Here is a 20,273-nt window from a genome sequence, read left to right on the forward strand (position 1 = left end):
CAGCTGAAACTCCATTCACTGCTGCGGGAACAGAGAATCCTGCCGAGGATCTGTGGCTATATGGAAGGTTTTAGAATGCCAAAAAGGTTCTGAACTATAAGCTGGAATTGTGATAAAATAGCCATCATGGAGACATAGTTGAGGGAGAGGCAGGATTGGCAGCTCAACATCCCGGGATATAGAATCTTCAAGTGAGACCGAGGAAGGGGGAAAGAGGAGGAGGCACTATTATTAGTTAAGGAGTCAGTTAGAGTATAGCGGTTGTCGGAGTAGAGTTAAGAGAGAAATTAGGAGGGCAAAAAGGGGACACAAGATTGCTTTGGCAGATAAGGCAAAGGAGAATTCAAAGAGCTTCTGCAAATGCATAAAGGGCAAAAGAGTAATGAGGGAGAGAGTAGAACCTCTTAAGGATCGACCAGGTCATCCATGTGCAGATCCACAAGAGATGGGTGACACCCTAAATTAATATTTCTCATTGGTATTTACTGTTGAGAAAGGCATGGAAGTTAGGGAACTTGGGGAAATAAATAGTGATGTCTTGAGGAGAGTACATATTACAGAGAAGAAGGTGCTGGAAGCCTGAAAGCGCATCAAGCTAGATAAATCCCCAGACCTGATGATATGTATCCCAGGATGTTGAGAGAGACTAGGGAGGAAATTGCGGGTCCTCTAGCAGAGATATTTCAATCGTCGACAGCTTCAGGTGAGGTGCCTGAAGATTGGAGGGTAGCAAATGTTGTACCTTTGTTTAAGAAGGGCCACAGGGTAAAGCCTGGGAACTACAAACTGGTGAGCCTAACATCTGTGGTGGGTAAGTTGGAAAAAGGTATTCTGAGAGACAGCATCTACAGGTATTTAGAGAGGCAAGAACTGATTAGGGACAGCCAGCGTGGCTTTGTGAGTGGAAAATCATGTCTCACGAATTTGATCAAAGTTTTTGAAGGGGTAACCAAGAAGGTAGATGAGGGCAGTGCAGTCGACGTTGTCTACATGGACTTCAGCAAGGCCTTTGACAACCTACCACATGCATAAGGTTAAATCTGACGCGATCCAGGGTGAGGGAGCCAATTGAATACAAAATTGGTATGAGAATAGAAGACAAAGGGTGGTTGTAGAGGGTTGTTTTTCAAACTGGAGGTCTGTGACCAGCAGAGTGCCTCAGGGATCAGTGCTGGGTCCACTGTTAGTTGTATTAATGATTTAGATGAGAAATTTGGAGGCATGGTTAGTACGTTTGCAGGTGACATCAAGATTGGTGCACAGTGGACCGTGAAGAAGGTTATGTAAGATTGCGACGGGATCTTGATCAATTGGGCCAGTGGGCTGATGAATGACAGATGGAGTTTAATTTAGATAAATGTGTGGTGATGCATTTTGGTAGATCGAATCGGGGCAGGACGTACTCAGTTAATGGTAGGGGTTTTGGGAGAGTTATAGAACAAAGAGATCTAGAAGCACTGGTTCATAGCTCCTTGAAAGTGGAGTCACAGGTGGACAGAATGGTAAAGAAGGCATCGGCATGCTTGGTTTCATTAGTCAGAACGTTGAATACAGGAGTTGGAACGTCTTGCTGAAGTTGTACTAGACATTAGTACGGCTACACTTCAAATATTGTGTACAGTTCTGGTCATCCTATTCTAGCAAGGATATTATTAAACTAGAAGGAGTGCAGAAAAGATTTACGAGGATGCTACTGGGACTTCATGGTTTGAGTTATAAGGAGAGGCTAGATCGACTGGGACTTTTTTCCCTGCAGTGTGAGAGGCTTATGGGTGATCATACGAAGGTCTATAAAATATTAGGGAGTCTAAAACTAGAGGGCATAGGTTTATGTTTAGAGGGGAGAGATACAAAAGTGTCCAGAGGGACAAATTTTTCACAGAGGGTGGTGATTGTCAGGAACGAACTGCCAGAGGCAGTAGTAGAGGTAGATACAATTTTGTCCTCTAAAAAGCATTTAGACGGTTCTGTGGAAAAGATTTAGAAGTATATGGGCCAAATGCGGGCAATTGGGTCTAGCTTAGTGGTAGAAACTGGGTGGTATGGACAAATTGGGCCGAAGCGCCTGTTTTCATGGTATATGACTCTATGACTATGACTCTACTGAAGTAAGGAGAGATGATATCTTGGAGGGGGCATTAAATGAAGCTGTGTGGATAGAGTTTAGGAATAAAAAAGGGACAGCCGCATTGCTAGGTGTTTATTATAGACCCCCAGATAGTCAGCGGGAAATTGAGGAGCAAATATGTGCGCAACCGCAGAAGTGTATAAAAATAATAGTAGGGTAATTATATTAGGTGATTTCAACTATCCCAACATTAATTTGTATAGTCATTGTGTTGAGGGCTTAGATGGAGTGGAGTTCTTAAAATGTATACAGGAGAATATTTCAACTCAATATGTAGAAGGTCCAGCAAGGGATGGTGCAGTGCAGGATCTAATTCTGGGGTATGAAGCTGGACAGGTGGTTGATGTGTTGGTGGGGGAGCATTTTAATGATAGTGACCACAACATGGTACAATTTAAGTTTGTTATGGACAAAGAAATAGACAAGTTGCAAAAATAAGTTTTGGATTGGGGAGAGCCGGTTTTAGTGAATTAAGGCAGAATCTGGCCAAGGTAGACTGGAATGAGTTACTTGTGGGGAAATCTGCAGAAGAGTGGGGGGGTATTTAAAAAGGAAATGGGGAGGATACAGGCCCAACATGTTCCCTCTAGGGTAATAGGAAGGAGTAACAAGCCCAGAGAACCATGGATGACGAGAGACATTCAGGCAGCACGGTAGCATTGTGGATAGCACAATTGCTTCACAGCTCCAGGGTCCCAGGTTCGATTCCGGCTTGGGTCACTGTCTATGCGGAGTCTGCACCGTCTCCCTATGTGTGCGTGGGTTTCCTCCGGGTGCTCTGGTTTCCTCCCACAGTCCAAATATGTGCAGGTTAGGTGGATTGGCCATGATAAAGTGTCCAAAATTGCCCTTAGTGTTGGGTGGGGTTACTGAGTTATGGGGATAGGGTGGAGGTGTTGACCTTGTGTAGGGTGCTCTTTGCAAGAGCCGGTGCCAACGGTGCCGGCGCCAATTCTCCGTTCTCTGGCCGCCGTGGGCTGAGGGAATCCTGCCCTTTGTTCATGTTTGGCAATCTTCTTTTGTTTTAGGTTTGTGCAGCAATGTAGAGCATTATGGAGAGCAGAAGTAAGGAGTTCAGCCTAATCTGTTCAGTCTTGCCACCAAGGATTAGTGCCTTGTCAGCAGTAGTTGTGTAGGACAGAGGAGCCCATGAATTAATCTTTAGACTTGTGCCTAAATGTCCAGCTTTCCATTAAAAAATGGGCAATGTTTCTCCAGGCAATGGTGCTTCGACGCCTTACAGTATTTTTTTTACATTCTGTTCAGATGAGAGAGAAAGAGAGCGTGAAACGAGACTACAGGAACTGAAGCAAAAAACAGAAGAAGAGAAGAAAGCAAGATCTTTAAATGCTTCTGAAATGACTCTTTCTAAAATACAAAAATCTGCAGATGGAAAGACACTGACTTCCATCTCAAAGACTGAGAAAATCACCCAATCAGGTAATGGAATGAATACTGTATTAGAACATAAAACAGTACAGCAAAGTACAGGCCCTTCAGCCCACGATGTTGTGCCGACCATTTATCCTAATCTAAGATCAAACTAACCTACGCCCCTTCAATTTACTGCTGTCCGTGTGCCTGTCTAAGAGTCGCTTAAATGTCCCTAATGACTCAGTCTCCACCACCATTGCTGGAAGTGCATTCCACACACCCGCCACTCTGTGTAAAGGACCTACCCCTGACATCTCCCCTGTACCTTCCTCCAATCACCTTAAAATTATGTCCCCTCGTGACAGCCATTCCCACCCTGGGAAAAAATCTCTGGCTATCTGCTCTATCCGTGCCTCTCATCACCTTGTACACCTCTATCAAGTCACCTCTCTGTCTTCTTCGCTCCAGTGAGAAAAGTCCAAGCTCCCTCAACCTTTCTTCATAAGGCATGCCTTCCAGTCCAGGCAGCATCCTGGTAAATCGCCTCTGTACCCTCTCCAAAGCATCCACATCCTTCCTATAATGAGGCGACCAGAACTGGACACAATATTCCAAGTGTGGTCTAACTAGAGTTTTATAAAGCTGCAGCAAAACTTCGCAGCTCTTAAACTCAATCCCCCTGTAAAGGAAAGTCAACACACCATACGCCTTCTCAACCTGGGTGGCAACTTTGAGGGATCTATGTACGTGGACCCCAAGATCCCTCTTTATCCTGCCTTTAACCCTGTATTTAGCATTCAAATTCGACCTTCCAAAATGAATCACTTCACAGTTATCAAGGTTGAACTCCATCTGCCACTTCTCAGCCCAGCTCTGCATCCTCTCAATGTCCTGTTGTAACCTGCAACAACCCTCATCACTATCTACAACTCCACCAACCTTTGTGTCATCGACAAACTTACTAACCCACCGTTCCACTTCCTCATCCAAGACATTTATAAAAACTACAAAGAGCAGAGGTCCCAGATCAGATCCTAGTGGGGCACCACTGGTCACCGACCTCCAGGCTGAATACTTTCCATCCACTACCACTGGCTGTCTTCTTTCGGCCAGCCAATTCTCTATCCATAAGAACTAGGAGCAGGAGTAGGCCATCTGGCCCCTTAAGCCGGCTCCACCATTCAATGAGATCATGGCTGATCTTTTGTGGACTCAGCTCCACTTTCCGGCCCGAACACCAGAACCCTTAATCCCTTTATTCTTCAAAAAACTATCTATCTTTACCTTAAAAACATTTAATGAAGGAGCCTCACCTGCTTCACTGGGCAAGGAATTCCATAGGTTCACAACCCTTTGGGTGAAGAAGTTCCTCCTAAAACTCAAACCTAAATCTACTTCCCCTTATTTTGAGGCTATGCCCCCTAGTTCTGCTTTCACCTGCCAGTGGAAACAACCTGCCCGCATCTGTCCTATCTATTCCCTTCATAATTTTATATGTTTCTATAAGATCCCTCTCATCCTTCTAAATTCCAACGAGTACAGCCCCAGTCTACTCAACCTCTCCTCGTAATCCAACCCCTTCAGCTCTGGGATTAACCTAGTGAATCTCCTCTGCACACCCTCCAGTGCCAGTACGCCCTTTCTCAAGTAAGGAGACCAAAACTGAACAGAATACTCCAGGTGTGGCCTCACTAACACCTTATATAATTGCAGCATAACCTTCCTAGTCTTAAACTCCATCCCTCTAGCAATGAAGGACAAAATTCCATTTGCCTTCTTAATCACCTGTTGCACCTGTAAACCAACTTTCTGTGACTCATGCACTAGCACACCCAGGTCTGCACAGCAGCATGCTTTAATATTTTATCATTTAAATAATAATCCCGTTTGCTGTTATTCCTACCAAAATGGATAACCTCACATTTGTCAACATTGTATTCCATCTGCCAGACCCTAGCCCATTCACTTAACCTATCCAAATCCCTCTGCAGACTTCCAGTATCCTCTGCACTTTTCGCTTTAACACTCATCTTAGTTAGGCACGACCTGCCCTTTATGAACCCATGCTGCGTCTGCCCAATGGGCCAATTTCTATCCAGATGCCTCGCTATTTCTTCCTTGATGATAGATTCCAGCATCTTCCCTACTACCGAAGTTAAGCTCACTGGCCTATAATTACCCGCTCTCTGCCTACCTCCATTTTTAAACAGTGGTGTCACGTTTGCTAATTTCCAATCCACCGGGACTACCCCAGAGTCTAGTGCATTTGCAATTTCCCTAGCCATCTCTTTTAGCACTCTGGGATGCATTCCATCAGAGCCAGGAGACTTGCCCCATTAGCTTGCCCATCACTACCTCCTTAGTGATAACAATCCTCTCAAGGTCCTCACCTGTCATAGCCTCATTTCTATCAGTCACTGGCATGTTATTTGTGTCTTCCACTGTGAAGACCGACCCAAAAAACCTGTTCAGTTCCTCAGCCATTTCCTCATCTCCCATTATTAAAATTCCCTTCTCATCCTCTAAAGGACCAATATTTACCTTAGCCACTCTTTTTGGTTTCTATATTTGTAGAAACTTTTACTATCTGTTTTTATATTCTGAGCAAGTTTACTTTCATAATCTATCTTACTCTTCTTTATAGCTTTTTTAGTAGCTTTCTGTTGCCCCCTAAGGATTTCCCAGTCCTCTAGTCTCCCACCAACCTTTGCCACTTTGTATGCTTTTTCCTTCAATTTGATACTCTCCCTTATTTCCTTAGATATCCACGGTCGATTTTCCCTCTTTCTACTGTTTTTCCTGACAGCCAAATTTCCCTGTATCCCATGCCTCCTAACTTTCTGAATGAGCCTACAATGGGGAACCTTATCAAATGCCTTACTGAAATCCATATACACTACATCCACTGCCCGACCTTCATCAATGTGTCTCGTCACATTCTCAAAGAATTCAATGAGGCTTGTCTCAGAGTTGTATTTTATATTTTCCCCGCGTCTTGACTGTGATAGAGAAATTCAAACAGCATTCATTAGATAAGCAAAACTGAACTTTATTCACTAATTAGAACTGCTAGCAGAAATTGGCTGATACTTGGAAAGTCGGAAGGCAGTCAATTACAAACTGCGGAGTCCGTCCCAAGTCTGCGATAGTACAGAAAAGAAGGCGATTCTTATACATTATAGGATCAAGATAACATGAATACAGCTTGGTCAGGAATTTGATTGAAAGTAAAACATAAGTAATAATCGTTACAATGGCGTCACCTTCTGACCTTTAGGGAACTTGAGTTTCATATCATTATCTTGTCTTTGTTTTAAGAAAGGGAAGAAGTTGTTTAGGAACAGGAAGAAATAGTTGTTCAGCTTGTTATGTATTAAGACTACTTCTAGCTCCAAGCCTTATCTAGACTCTCAGAGTCACCCAGTTCCCAAGACATGCTGACCTCGGCTGTCTCTGTATTCTGGGCCTTAGGTTATATGAAAATCAGTTTAAATTCACTTGTACCAAGAAGACTTGACTAGTTTTCCCATCATGCCATTATTTGCTTCACACAATACCACATCAGTGGGACAAAACTATTCAGCACTCGCAGCAAGTGCTCCTTAACCAATCTCCACATTACTGATCCATAGCTCTGGTTCCCATCCCCCTGCCAAACTAGTTTAAACCCTCCCGAAGAGCTCTAGCAATCCCCAAGAACAATTGTTTCCACTTTATACTGCTCACCCCCAATTAAATACCTTCCCATACTGTGTGTTCCTATCTCTCTCCATGACTATGGTAAAGGTCAAGGAGCTGTGGTCACTGTCACCGAAATGCTCTCCCACCGAGACATCTGACACCTGGTCTGGTTTGTTGCCGAGCACCAAGTCCAATATGGCCTCTCCCCTCGTGGGCCTATCTGCATATTGAGTCAGGAATCCTTCCGGTACACACCTGACAAAATCTACTCCATCCAAACCATTTGCACTAAGGAGGTTTTAGTCAAGATTATTGAAGTTGAAGTCACCCATGACAACAACTCTGTTACTTCTGCACTTTTCCAAGATCTGCCGCCCAATCTGTTCCTCTATCCCTCTGCTGCTATTGGGGCGTCTATAGAAAACTCCCAATAAAGTGACTGCTCCTTTCTTGTTTCTGACTTACACCCATACTGACTCAGTAGACAAACCCTCCTCAACTACCTCCTTTTCTGTAGCAGTGGCGCACTCCCTAATTAACAGTGCCACTCCCCCTCCTCTTTTATTTCCCTCCCTATTCTTCTGAAAACATCTGAACCCTGGAACATCTAACAACCATTCCTGCCTCTGTGAAATCCATATCTCCGTAATGGCCACAACATCGTAGTTCCAAGTACTGATCCGTGCTCGAAATTCATCTCCCTTATTCCTGACACTCCTTGCATTGAAACAGACACACTTTATACCATTCCACTGAGTGCAACTTTGCCCTATCAACTGTCTATCCTTCCTCATATAATTGCTGCATACTATTTCTGCCTGTTCAACAGTTACCCTATCCTCTGATCCATAGCTCTGGTTCCCATCCCCCTGCCAAACTAGTTTAAACCCTCCCGAAGAGCTCTAGCAAACCTCCCATCCAGGATATTGGTGCCCCTCCAGAGTAGGTGCAATCCGTCCTTCATGTGCAGGTCCCACCTTCCCCAGAAAATATCCCAATGATCCATATATCTGAAGCCTTCCTTCCTGCACCAACCCTGTAGTCACGTGTTCAGCTGCACTCGCTCTCTGTTCCTTGCCTCACTTGCACGTGGCACCGGTAGCAATCCTGAGATCACTACTCTGCTTGTCCTGCTCTTCAGCTTCCAACCTAACTCCCTAAAATCACTTTTTAGATCCTCATCCCTTTTCTTAGCTATGTCGTTGGTGCCTATGTGCACCACGACTTCTGGTTGCTCCCCCTTAAGAATCCTGTGTACTCGATCCGAGACATCCCGGCCCTAGCACCCGGGAGGCAACATACCTTTCGGGAGTCTCGGTCACGACCACAGAATCTCCTATCCATTTCCCTAACAATTGAGTCTCCTATCACTATTGCTTTTCTATTCTCCCCCCTTCCCTTCTGAGCCCCAGAGCCAGACTCAGTGCCAGAGACCTGGCCACTAGGGCCTTCCCCCGGTAGCTCATCCCTCCCAACAGCATCCAAAACGGTATACTTGTTTTGAAGGGGAATGGCCATGAGGGAATCCTGCACTGTCTGCCCATTTGTTTTCCTTCCCCTGCCTGTAACCCAGCCAATCTTGTCCTGTACTTTGGGTGTGGCTACCTCCCTGTAACTCTTCTCTATTACTCCCTCTGCCATCTGGATGATCCGAAGTTCATCCAGCTCCAGTTCCAGTTCTCTCACACGGTCTCTGAGGAGCTGGACTTGGGTGCACTACCCGCAGGTATAGTCAGCAGGGATACCGGTGGTAGCCCTAACCACCCACATCCTACAAGAGGAGCATGCAACTGCCCTAGCCTCAAACCCCTCTTACTTTACAGAATGTAGCTGCCCTGTGAACCAACTGGAACTCCGCCCTCCGACTCTGCTCCCAGTCAGCTGTACTTTCTGTAAACTCCCGGCTCCGTTCTCGCTCTTTGAGGAAATGAAATGAAAGGAGCGCCTTGCTCCCTCCTCACCTAACTCCCTCAGTCACCAAACTCTCACTATAGCACTCAAATGCACCCAAATTCAGCACTCCCTCAGTCACCAAATTCTCGCTATATCATTCAAATGCACCCAAATGCAGCACTCCGTCAGTCACCAAACTCTCGCTATAGCACTCAAATGCCCAAATCCAGCACTCCCTCAGTCACCAAACTCTCACTCTATCACTCAAATGCACCCAAATGCAGCACTCCATCAGTCACCAAACTCTCGCTATAGCACAAAAATGCACCCAAATTCAGCACTCAGTGCAAAGAAAGTCTGCACTGTAGCTGGATCACCTTTATCCTGTGACTCCCGCCTCTGAAAGCTGGCCTAATCCAATTAATTAATTAACAAGCTCCAGCTGCAAGTAGCTACAAGTCGAACCTTTGTTTGAAACTGATTGAAAAATCACCTTCTTTATATTATGAAGTTATGGAGGGTAACAGTGATAAATGCTTCATCGAAGAATATGCATGTATCTTGGAACATCTTGCTTAGAGCCACTTGTGAAATTTGGCCAAAAGATACTGCAGCTGATGCTTTTTTATCGAAGGTGTGAAGTTGCAATTTCTAAACTGACAGTCATGCTTAACAATAATCTTTACTCGTGTCACAAGTAGGCTTACCTTAACACTGCAATGAAGTTACTGTGAAAAGCCCCTAGTCACCAGACTCTGGCGCCTGTTCGGGTACACTGAGAGGGAATTCAGAATGTCCAATTTACCTAACAAACATGTCTTTCGGGACTTGTGGCAGGAAACTAGGTCACCCGGAGGAAACCCATGCAGACACGGGGAGAACGTGCAGACCCCGCACAGACAATGACCCAAGCCGGGATTCGAACCCGGGTCCTTGGCGCTGGGAAGCATCAGTGCTAACCACTATGCTACCGTGCCATCCAGAAGGTTAACCGAAACTTTATTTAACTGAAGACTTTGCATTCAAAACTTAAAAAGAATTATAAAATGAGGACAACTAAATTGACAATACATACCTCATCCAGGGAGAATATTTATGTTGAAGAAAATAAAGCTCAAGGAAGATCTCATTGAGATTTCAAAGATATATGGTGTGTTGATAAACTCAATTAATTTTTGTGTTCACAAACTCACTTTTCCGACTGTGTTGTGCCCGTTGCAAATTCCCTTATGTTAGAAAAATACCAGGAGAACCCTGAAACGGGTTTTGTGTTGGGCGCCACGCAGGTTATGATATTCCCGGGCAACCCCAGCAGGCATAATCAGGTTCACGCCCAGTGAGGGAGTGAACCGGATTACCATGCATCTAAATAAGTTTTAATAAGCAAAATTTACTTGACACAGAATGCTCCCACCCATCGGGTGACATGGCGGCAACGGGAATCAGTACTGGACTCCACAAACATAGACCAGAAGTGATGACCACGCTGGGGTGGCTCTCAGGCCATTGTGGCCCCCGGGTGGTCAGTGACATGGCTTGGATTGGATTTGTTTATTGTCACATGTATTTTTCTGCGAGCAGCTCAAACAGATCATTTAGTACATGAAAAGAAAATAAAAGAGTAAGAAAATACATAAAAGGGCAACACAGGGTCCACAATGTAAATACATAGACACCGACATCAGGTGAAGCATTAATCAGTATTAATCAGATCAGTCCATAAGAACGTCGATTAGGAGTCTGGAAACAGTTGGGAAGAAGCTGTTTTGAGTCTGTTCGTGCGTGTTCTCAGACTTTTGTACCTCCTGCCCGATGGAAGAAGTTGGAACAGTGAGTAAGCTGGGTGAGAGGGTTCTTTGATTATGCTGCCCACTTTCCCCAGCCAGTGTGAGGTGTAGATAGAGTCAATGGATGGGAGGCAGGTTCGTGTGATGAACTGGGCTGTGTTCACAACTCTCTATTGTTTCTTGCGGTGTTGGGCTGAGCAGTTGCCATACCACGCTGTGATGCAGCCAGATAGGATGCTCTCTATGGTGCGTCTGTAAAAATTGGTAAGAGTCAGCATGGACATGCCGAATTTCCTTAGTTTCCTGAGGAAGTATAGGTGCGGTTGTGCTTTTTTGGTTCCCAAACTCATTCCTATGGATGAAGGGAGGCCGTCGTCGGGAGCTTCTGATGCTCACAGCACTCTGGGCAGCTGCGTACGACACTCTCAATGTCCCTATTGATGCCGTGACATGAGACATAACTACGCACCAACATCTTCACCTTAGAGACGCTTGGGTGCCCACTGTGCAGGTTCATCAGCAGTGACTCCCGACTGCAACAGGATTACCATAAGCCCCCCCCCCCCCCCCCCACACAATATGACACCGTCCTCCACGCTGAGTTCCAAGAACTGCTGGGCAAAAGGCCGGAAATCTACAGGAAGGACCCCTGCGCTCCAATACTCAAAAGCATGATGCAACGTTTCGTCAGTCCAAGATCGCGGTGTGTCCATGCGCCCAGTGTGTCACCGGCAAGGTATCCATAAAGTTGAGTTGAGAGTCGCAACTACTTCATCCACAACTGGTGGGGATGGGGTACTTACAGGTAACAGTAGACGATTGAGAGCATTGGCATGGGTGATCAGCATACCTGGGTGGTGTCGAAACGAATATGCGTCTGGTGAGTAAAAGCGCCCAACGCTGAATTCTAGCCAATGCATTGGGTGGGATTACCTTACCCTCCCTAAAAGGCCGAGCAGTGGTTTGTGGTCAGTCACAATGGGGAAATGCCGATATTAAACATATTGGTGGAATTTCATAACTCCAAATATTACCGACAAGCCCTCCTTCTCGATTTTAGCGAAATGTCACTCAGCGTCCGCCAGGGTGCTCGAAGCAAAAGCAATGGGGCGTTCCGTGCCGCCGTCCCATCCGTGGGCCAGCACCGCACCCATGCCACAGGAGGAGGCATCACTTGTCAGGGATAGTAGCCGAGCTCAATCATAGTGAATGTGGACAATAATGAACCAGATGGCTTTTTACAACAATCGAAAATGGATTCATGGTCATCATTCGACTTTTAATTCCAGATTTGTTTTTTATTCAATTCAAATTCCACCATCTGTCATGGTGGAATTTGAACCGGAGTCTCCAGAGACCTTGGGATTACCAGTCCAGTGACAATACCACTAAGCCACCGCATCCCCATGCCATGTGCCTGTCTGAAATTGAATTGTGTCGCGAGGTAGCTGGACGACGTTATTTCAGATGGTGAGGCATGCTACAAATCCACTGATGTCCAGCACTGCCCCCTCTAGTCACTTCTGTTCTCTCCCTCTCCTTTGGATTCTGTGCTCTCTCTTGCAAGGTGGAAAAATGACCCGTGAGCAAGATTAATGGCAGGTGTTGAAAAGATGGGTGACTGTGAGGATGAGACATAACATTGCATAAGGATCAGGGTGAGTATAAGTGGTGGATGAAGAGTTGGGGGTGTGAGGAAGTGCATAGACAGAGAATATAAGGCATATTGGTGTAAGAATTGATGTGCTGGTTTAGGCTTGAGAAAGTTGAGTCAGGAGATTGACATAGATGCATATCGGGATGTAGTTGAATGCCATCATACTCCCCTTCCCTGCCTGCTTATGGCACTAAATCACTTTTGTCATTCAATCCATGAGCATTGCAGCACGTTTCTGCTGCTGACATCATGAGAAACCTCCAACCATACATTTTTTTGTTTCCATTCCTCCTGTTAGAAGGATAGAGTACCTCCCCAAGGATGCCAATAGACTTCAGCAGCATACCCATGATGATGTCAGTAAAATTAGTTGTAGCTTTAGTGGCCACAGAGGAGTCCAAGCAGGAATCATAAAGAAAACTGTTTTATGACAAAGTAAACTATATACATAGTATACTTCAGGACTCAGCCGGGAATATCCATACTCAGCTCTCACCTGGGCCGGCTTTTATGCTAGAGTCCATTTACTCCACTGATGGGTCCCTGCCACTCAGTGGGGAAGCCTGTATTCAACAAGGCTTACAGGAGGAGCTAAACGGTCGATCCCCGTAGGTCTCATGCGGGTTATATTTCGAGTGTGGTTGTGCCTCTTGTACCTGCGGGGCTAGATCAGAAGGCCTATATCTGGACGGCAACCATCTGGTCACCACGGGGAGGCTACCACTAGCGGCAATTCGCTAACCGGTTCATCGTCAGAAACATCTGATGCCTGGGTCTCCATTCGGAATACGAGTCCTCGATTTCCTGCATCTCTGCGTCAGGTCCCTGTGGAAATGGAGGTTTCTGGCTAATATAACCAATGCATGATGGGATGCTTGGCAATAGTTATAATGTACCCACAAAACTACTGACAGGGCAAGAATGAAAAATGATCTATTTGAAAAACATATTTGCAGTATCAGTTAAACATAAATTAACATCTGAAATCACAGACCTTGTGCAAAGTGCTTTGACCTCGTTCAAGTGAGTATGCAGCCAGAAATGAAGCAGACTGTGTTAACCCCGTCTCTAATCATGTCAACGGGACAAAAAAATAGACATCTGGTTAACACAAACTGTCACATACAAATCCTATTGTGCTCCTTATATTGTAGTTTTGCTTCTTAAATCAATCTGTTTCTGTACATAGTTACACATATAAGCTAATAAACTCCGAGTCATGAGTTACCTGTTTACTCCAGTGTATAAATATTACAGAATAACCATTGTACTGCGGACTCTTTCCCTAACCATTGATTAGGTGCAGTCTCGCCTTGTGCAAGCAAAAATAAATTGTGGATGTTAAACTTTTATTGTCGGAGTCTTACTCTGAGTCAGGTTTTCGACAGTCCCCCTGGGGGCAACCCCCTTGGATTCATTGGCGCTGTGGCTGCCTGACTTGAAACTGGTACCTCCGTAGGAACTTTGTGTTGAGCCGATCTCCTCTGTCTAAGGTGGTATACATGCTTCTTCATCACTCGGCTCTGAGCCCAAACCTGGTATGAAACTGGCCCTGTCTGTCGAACTACCATCCCTGGAGCCCACTTGGCGCTGTCCCCAAAGTTTTGAATATAAACTGTGTCACCTGTCTAGTTCGCATCTGCCTGTCTGGTCAACACCCCTGCTGCACCTGACTGTGGCATACTTTCCCTCAAATATCTGGGAACGCGAGGCTGAGGCGGGTTTGGAGTCCTCAGCCCATTAAAAGTTCAGCTGGCACTACGGGTGGTTCGGTAACAAATAGAAATCTGGCCAGTCGTGTGTCAAGAGACCCCGAGATCGGCTTCTTCAAGCCTCTTTTAAGCATTTGCACCGCCCTTTAGGCCAGCCCATTTGAAGCCGGGTGGATGTGCCGCACCTCATTTGCCTTCATGAAACTCTCGAATTCTTCGTTAGTAATAGGTGTGTCATTGTCAATGACCAACAATTCCGGGATATCGTGAGTACTGAACAAGAGTCACAATTTTTTAATTGTCACCTTCAAAGTACTGGACGAGATCTTGTGAATCTCCAACCACTTCAAGTGGGCATCCACAACTACTAAAAACATGGAGCCCAGGAAAGGACTGGCAAAGTCAACATGAAGCTGCACCCAAGGAGGGCCCAGCCATTCTCATAGGTGAAGAGGGTCGGGGGCTTCTTCTGCTCCTGGCAAACGCTGCATTGCTGCCTCGCTCCATCTCTGCATCCAGGCCTGGCCACCAGATAAAGCTTTCGGCGAGCATTTTTATTTTGGATGTATCTAGGGTTCCCTTTATGCAGATTTCACAGTATAAAATCCTGACCCTTGTGTGGGACCACAACGCAAGTGCCCCATAAAAGGACGCTGTCTTCAATGCTGAATTCTGATCTTTTTGTGGGAAAAGCCTTTAACTCATTAGACAGTTGTTGGTGCTGGTCACTGGATATATGACGGACTTTGGACAATAAAGGATCGGTTTGCATTCACTCATGTATTTGGTGCCCCGTGACTGGCAACATATCCATTAAGTTCAACGTGGATACCACTTTGCCGGCTCTGGGGGGAGCCGGAAGTCATGTCGACAGCGGAAGTCTTCTCAGTGCATCTGCATTTGCAATCTGTATGCCTGGTTGATGCTCAAACGTGAATTCATGCGTCATCGGCAAAAGGGCTCATCTCTGGATATAGGCTGACGCAATAGGCAGGATAATTTTATCCTTCAAGAGTCTCAACAATGGACATATTGATGGACTTTGTGACTATAAAAGTTACTTCCAACCCTTCTTTCTCAATTTGTGCATAGCTTTTCTGTACTGCGGCCAGTGTTCTGGACGCACATGCGATCTGCCGCTCTCTACCATCGTCCATACGGTGTGGCAGCACGGTGCCAATGCCATATGGCAAGACATCGCAGATGATTACAAGTGGTTTGGCAGGATCGTAGTGCGTTAGCAGGTTGGATGAAGTTAATTTGGTCTTTACTTGAGCAAAAACCTCTTTCTGTAGAGCTCTCCACACCCATGAGTGTTTTTTTTCAGGAGGACGTGCACGTGGAGAGCAAGGTTCAAGTCCAGGGATGAATTTTCCATAATAATTCACGAAATGAGCACAGCTCAGCTATATTCTTTGGTGTGGGGACCTGTTGGATTGCTCGCACCTTCTCTTCCACTGGATGTAATTCATCCCAGCCTAGGCGGTAATCTAAGTAAATGACTTCCCTGGCGAGGAAAGCACACCTCTCTTTTGAGACAGACACCTGATTCTGAAAAGCGGTGGAATATCTCGTCTAAGTTGCTCAAGTGTTTTTGCTCTGTCATACCTGCAACCAATAAATCATCCAAATAAAGTGACACACATGGCAGGCTTAGCTGAATGTTTTCTATGACGCGCTGTAAATTGGTGCAGACCGACTCTACACCGAAGGGCAATCAAGTGTACTCATAAAGGCCCCTGCAGGTATTTATGATCATGTGTTGTCTGGACTCAGGGTCCACTTCCAGCTGAAGATGGGCATGACTCATGCCAAGCTTTGTAAAGGAATGACCTCCAACAAGTCCTCAATGCATGGCATTGGTTACCTATCCAATCAGGAGTCCCTATTTACTGTCAATTTGTAGTTGCTGCAAAGTTGAACAGCTTTATCCGGTTTAAGGATGGGGACTACCAGTGCGGCCCAATTGCCGAATTTTACTGGCCAAATGATTCCGAGGCTCTCTAATCGGCTGAGCTCTGTCTCAACCTTCGCCATGGGTATATAGGGGGCCGGGCGAGCCCAATAATATTTAGGCTGTGCTTCAGGGTCAACATGAATTTTTGCCATGATTTTTTGCCTTGATTTTCATCCAGCCCGATTTGGAAGACTTTGTGGTATTTCTCCAACACTTCATAGAGGCCTCCATTGCTCATCTGGAAAATCTGCTGTCAATCTAGGCGAAGGCATTGTAGCCAATCAGGTCCAAACAGACCAGGGCCTTGTCTTTTTATCACAATTAATGGCAGTCTTACAGATAGTTGCCCATAAATCACTGGCATCACCGTGGTACCAGGTAGTGGTAAGCTGGAGGATTGGGAGAACTTTTAAGGTTCAGCAAAAGGATACTAAAAGTCAAATCAAATGAGCTAAAATGAACTATGAAATGAAACTAGCAGAAAACATAAACACTGATTCCAAAAGCTTCTATAAGTATATAAAGAGGAAGAGAATAGCTAAAGCAAATGTTGGCCCTTTAGAGAATGATACTGGTGAGATAATAATGGGGAACAGAGAGATGACGGAGGCAATGAACCAATATTTTGCTTCTGTCTTCACGGTAGAAGATAATAAAAATTTTCCAAACACTACAGTTAATGCAGGGGAACTTGGTGCAATAACCATCATTAAGGAGACAGTATTGAATAAACTCATGGGATTGAGGGCAGATAAGTCTCCGGAACCTGATGGCCTGCACCCTCAAGTATTAAGGGAGATGAGAGATATGCATTGGTTATGATATTTCAGAATTCCCTGGATTCCCACTAGATTGGAAACACGATATTGTGAGACCCCTATTCAAAAAAGGGAGAGAGGCAAAAAATAGGAAACTATAGACCAGTTAGCTTGACATCTGTGGTGGGGAAGTTGCTGGAATGAATCATTAAGGAGGAGATGACTGGACATTTGGAAAGACAAAGCTCAATCCACCATTGTCAGCATGTTTTTATAAAGGATAAGTCATATTTGACAAACTTGCTTGAGTTCTTTGAAGACGTAACCAGCAAGGTGGATAATGGGAAACCTGTGGATGTGGTATATTTAAACTTCCAAAAGGCATTTCATAAGATGTCGCATAAAAGACTGATCCGGAAGGCGAGATCACAGGGGCTTGGGGGTAGAATACTAGACTGGATTGAGGATTGGCTGACTGACAGAAAGCAGAGGGTCGGGATAAGTGGGTCCTTCTCTGGTTGGCGAACTGTAACCAGCGGGGTGCCGCAGGGGTCAGTCCTCACACCTCAACTGTTTGCAATTTATATAAATCATATGCAAGCAAGGGCAGAGTGTAACATCGCAGCATTTGCGGATGATACTAAAATAGATGGGAAAGCAGGCAGTGAAGAGGAAATAAAGATTTTACAGACAAATATAGATAAGAAAGGAGATTGGGCCAAAGTTTGGCAGATGGAATTTATGTAGATAAGTGTGAAGTTATCTATTTTGGCTGAAAAAATAGAAAGGCAAATTATTATCTAAACGGAAAGCAGATTCAAGATGCGTCTGGGCAGAGGGATCTGGGTGTCTTTGTTCATGAAATGCAGAAAGTCGGTATGCAGGTACAGCATGAAATTTAAAAGGCAAATGGAATGTTAGTGTTTATTGCAAAAGGATTAGAGTATAAAAATAGAGAAGTGTTGTTGCAATTGTGTAGGTTGGTGAGACCAGTCAGCCAATCCTCTATCCATGCCAGTTTCTTAGCCTTAACACCATGGGCTCTTAACTTATTTAGAAATCTCTTACACTGGAACTTGATGTAATCTCAGTACCTCTTCTTTTTTCCAAATCTGATACACTATGGACGAGAGCCATTCATCTACATTACTCAGTTTAAAAAATATATTCTCAGTTATGGTGGTGTTGGATTGATAATAATACCCTTGCAATATTCAGATTTATTGAAAATTGTTTTTGTCTTTCAGATGGTGGCCACAGAACTTTACGAACTACTACTGTGGAGTCCAGCATTGTAAAGAAAACTGACGGTAAGTGGCATCAATTCGACATAGACATAGAATTTACAGTGCAGGACTCATAGAAACTCAAGAACCATGTTTAACTCTGCTATGTCTGAAATAGCAGGATCTTGGAATAGGACATGGCATTCAACGAGAATAATGTTTTCCCATATTGGTAAGAGCACTGTTTAATATTGTACTCGGTTTCTCAAACAAAGATGATCCCAGGTTTGATCTTCACTTTCAGTAAAGGCAACTGTGATGCTGGAGTTGACCTCCGAGCCCTTGGTTGGGAGGGGGGAAAATAGCTAGTGTTTCTGCACAGTCCAGTGACCTCTGCTTAAAGGTATGTGTGTGAAAGGTCGGGTTTGGCTATGATGCACTCCACAAATGAATAGTCTGACAACCATTTCTGCTTTCAAATGATGTCGCAAAAGGTCACTATGTAGTTCAGAAAATAGTAGGTGGCCAAGGATTGATCCATGGGGGACACCAGAGATAAATGTGTGAGAGCATGAAGAGAAGCACATGATTGCTTGTATACAATTAGATAGATAAGAATGGAACCAGTAAAGAGCACTGCCAGCTGGATGACATCAGAGAGACATTAGAGGAGGATGGTCAACGTGTGCAGACAGGTTAAGAAGACAAGGAGGGAAAGTTTACCTTTGTCACAATCATGTAGAAGCTGTTTTGGTGCTGTGACAATGGAGGAAATCTCATTGGAAGGATTCAAACAGGAATTCCAGAAATAAATGGAAATAGATTTGGAATGCAACAATGCGTTCAAGGACCTTGGAGAGGAAGCAAATGTTGTAAATGGGGGCAATGGTTTGTGAGAATTGTGGGGTCAAGACTTGGTTTGAGGAGAAGAATGATGATGGCAGATTTAAAGGAGAGAGGGACAACACCTTTCCTTTTGAGGAAACCATTAACAGTATCTGTTGAGATGGGCACAAGGAAGGTGAGCTTTGTGGCCAGCAGTTTTGTGGGAATTGGGTGGAGGAGGTTGGTCTCATGGACAAGATGAGTTCAGTGAGGGAATGAGGGGGGTTTCGATAGAACTACAGAAATGTGCTAAGGCAGAGAAATATTTGAGGGAAAATTTGACCCAGTGGGCTAGTAGGTGGATGGAGGGATGCGGTGACAGAAAAATTCATGAGCTCCTCACACTTATTGGTAGAGGTGAGGGTGGAGAGGACAGGTAAGAGGGGTTTAAGAAGACAATTTGCAGTAGAGAAAATAATCCAGAGGTAATATTTGTACTCCAGGATGATCCTGGAATAGGATGTCAGAGGTGGAGGTACATGTGAGTTGAACAAATAAGTAATTGTAGAAATGTTGTGGTGAACAGAGGGCCAAATGCTAGCTAGTTTGGATTTTAAATGTACGTTTGTAAGTGAATTGGCAGATATTTTAATCCAGGGATGAATACAGAAGGAGATAGTAGAGTTGGGGTATGGAAGATGGTTGTGGGTGGAGGGTGATTCAAGAAGTGATCGGCCTCATCTGTGATTGATACGAAGAGATGGCAAGGCAAATGGAGTGGCCATGAATATGGATTTGGGCATTAACACAGAGAGAGAAATTTAGGGACGTTAGGTGTGCAGTGAACTCGGGAGGGAAAAAACACAATGATTTGAAATGGAGGTAGAAATCACCAAGGATGTGAATTGTTGCTGCAAAGGCTGATGCAAGACTCCCCACCATTGGTGTAAAAGCAACAGATTGTTGTGGTGGGTAATTTTAGCTTCCGTTATATTGACTGGGCCTCACTTTGTGCAGGAGCTGGGAACAGATGAAGCCTGTGATAAATATAAAGAAAGTAGGAAGGAACTTAAGCAAGGAGTCAGGAGGGCTAAAAGGGGTCATGAAAAGTCATTGGCAAACAGGATTAAGGAAAATCATAAGTCTTTTTACAAGTATATAATGAGCAAGAAGGTAGTCAGGGAAAGGGTTGGCCCATTCAAGGACAGGAAAGGAAATCTCTGTGTGGAACCAGAGGAAATAGGCAAGGATTTGCATCAGTATTCACCAAAGAGA

The 20,273-nt window shown here is 44.8% G+C and overlaps 1 protein-coding gene across 3 annotated transcripts in view; it reads left to right on the forward strand.

Annotated features, from left to right (window-relative positions):
• Window positions 1-20,273, forward strand: part of smtnb (smoothelin b) — a 563,126-nt gene that overhangs the window by 460,191 nt on the left and 82,662 nt on the right. For all 3 annotated transcript variants that reach the window (XR_005457667.1, XM_038774843.1, XM_038774931.1), the window contains exons 13-14: window positions 3,395-3,568; window positions 18,195-18,257. Coding sequence is in view for 2 of the 3 variants with exons in the window: in XM_038774843.1 (XP_038630771.1) it covers window positions 3,395-3,568; window positions 18,195-18,257 (237 nt within the window). In the remaining variant the exon portion in view is untranslated. The remainder of the gene's footprint in view (window positions 1-3,394; window positions 3,569-18,194; window positions 18,258-20,273) is intronic.

Source organism: Scyliorhinus canicula, chromosome 1 (assembly GCF_902713615.1).
Source record: "Scyliorhinus canicula chromosome 1, sScyCan1.1, whole genome shotgun sequence".
Classification (NCBI taxonomy): Eukaryota; Metazoa; Chordata; class Chondrichthyes; order Carcharhiniformes; family Scyliorhinidae; genus Scyliorhinus; species Scyliorhinus canicula.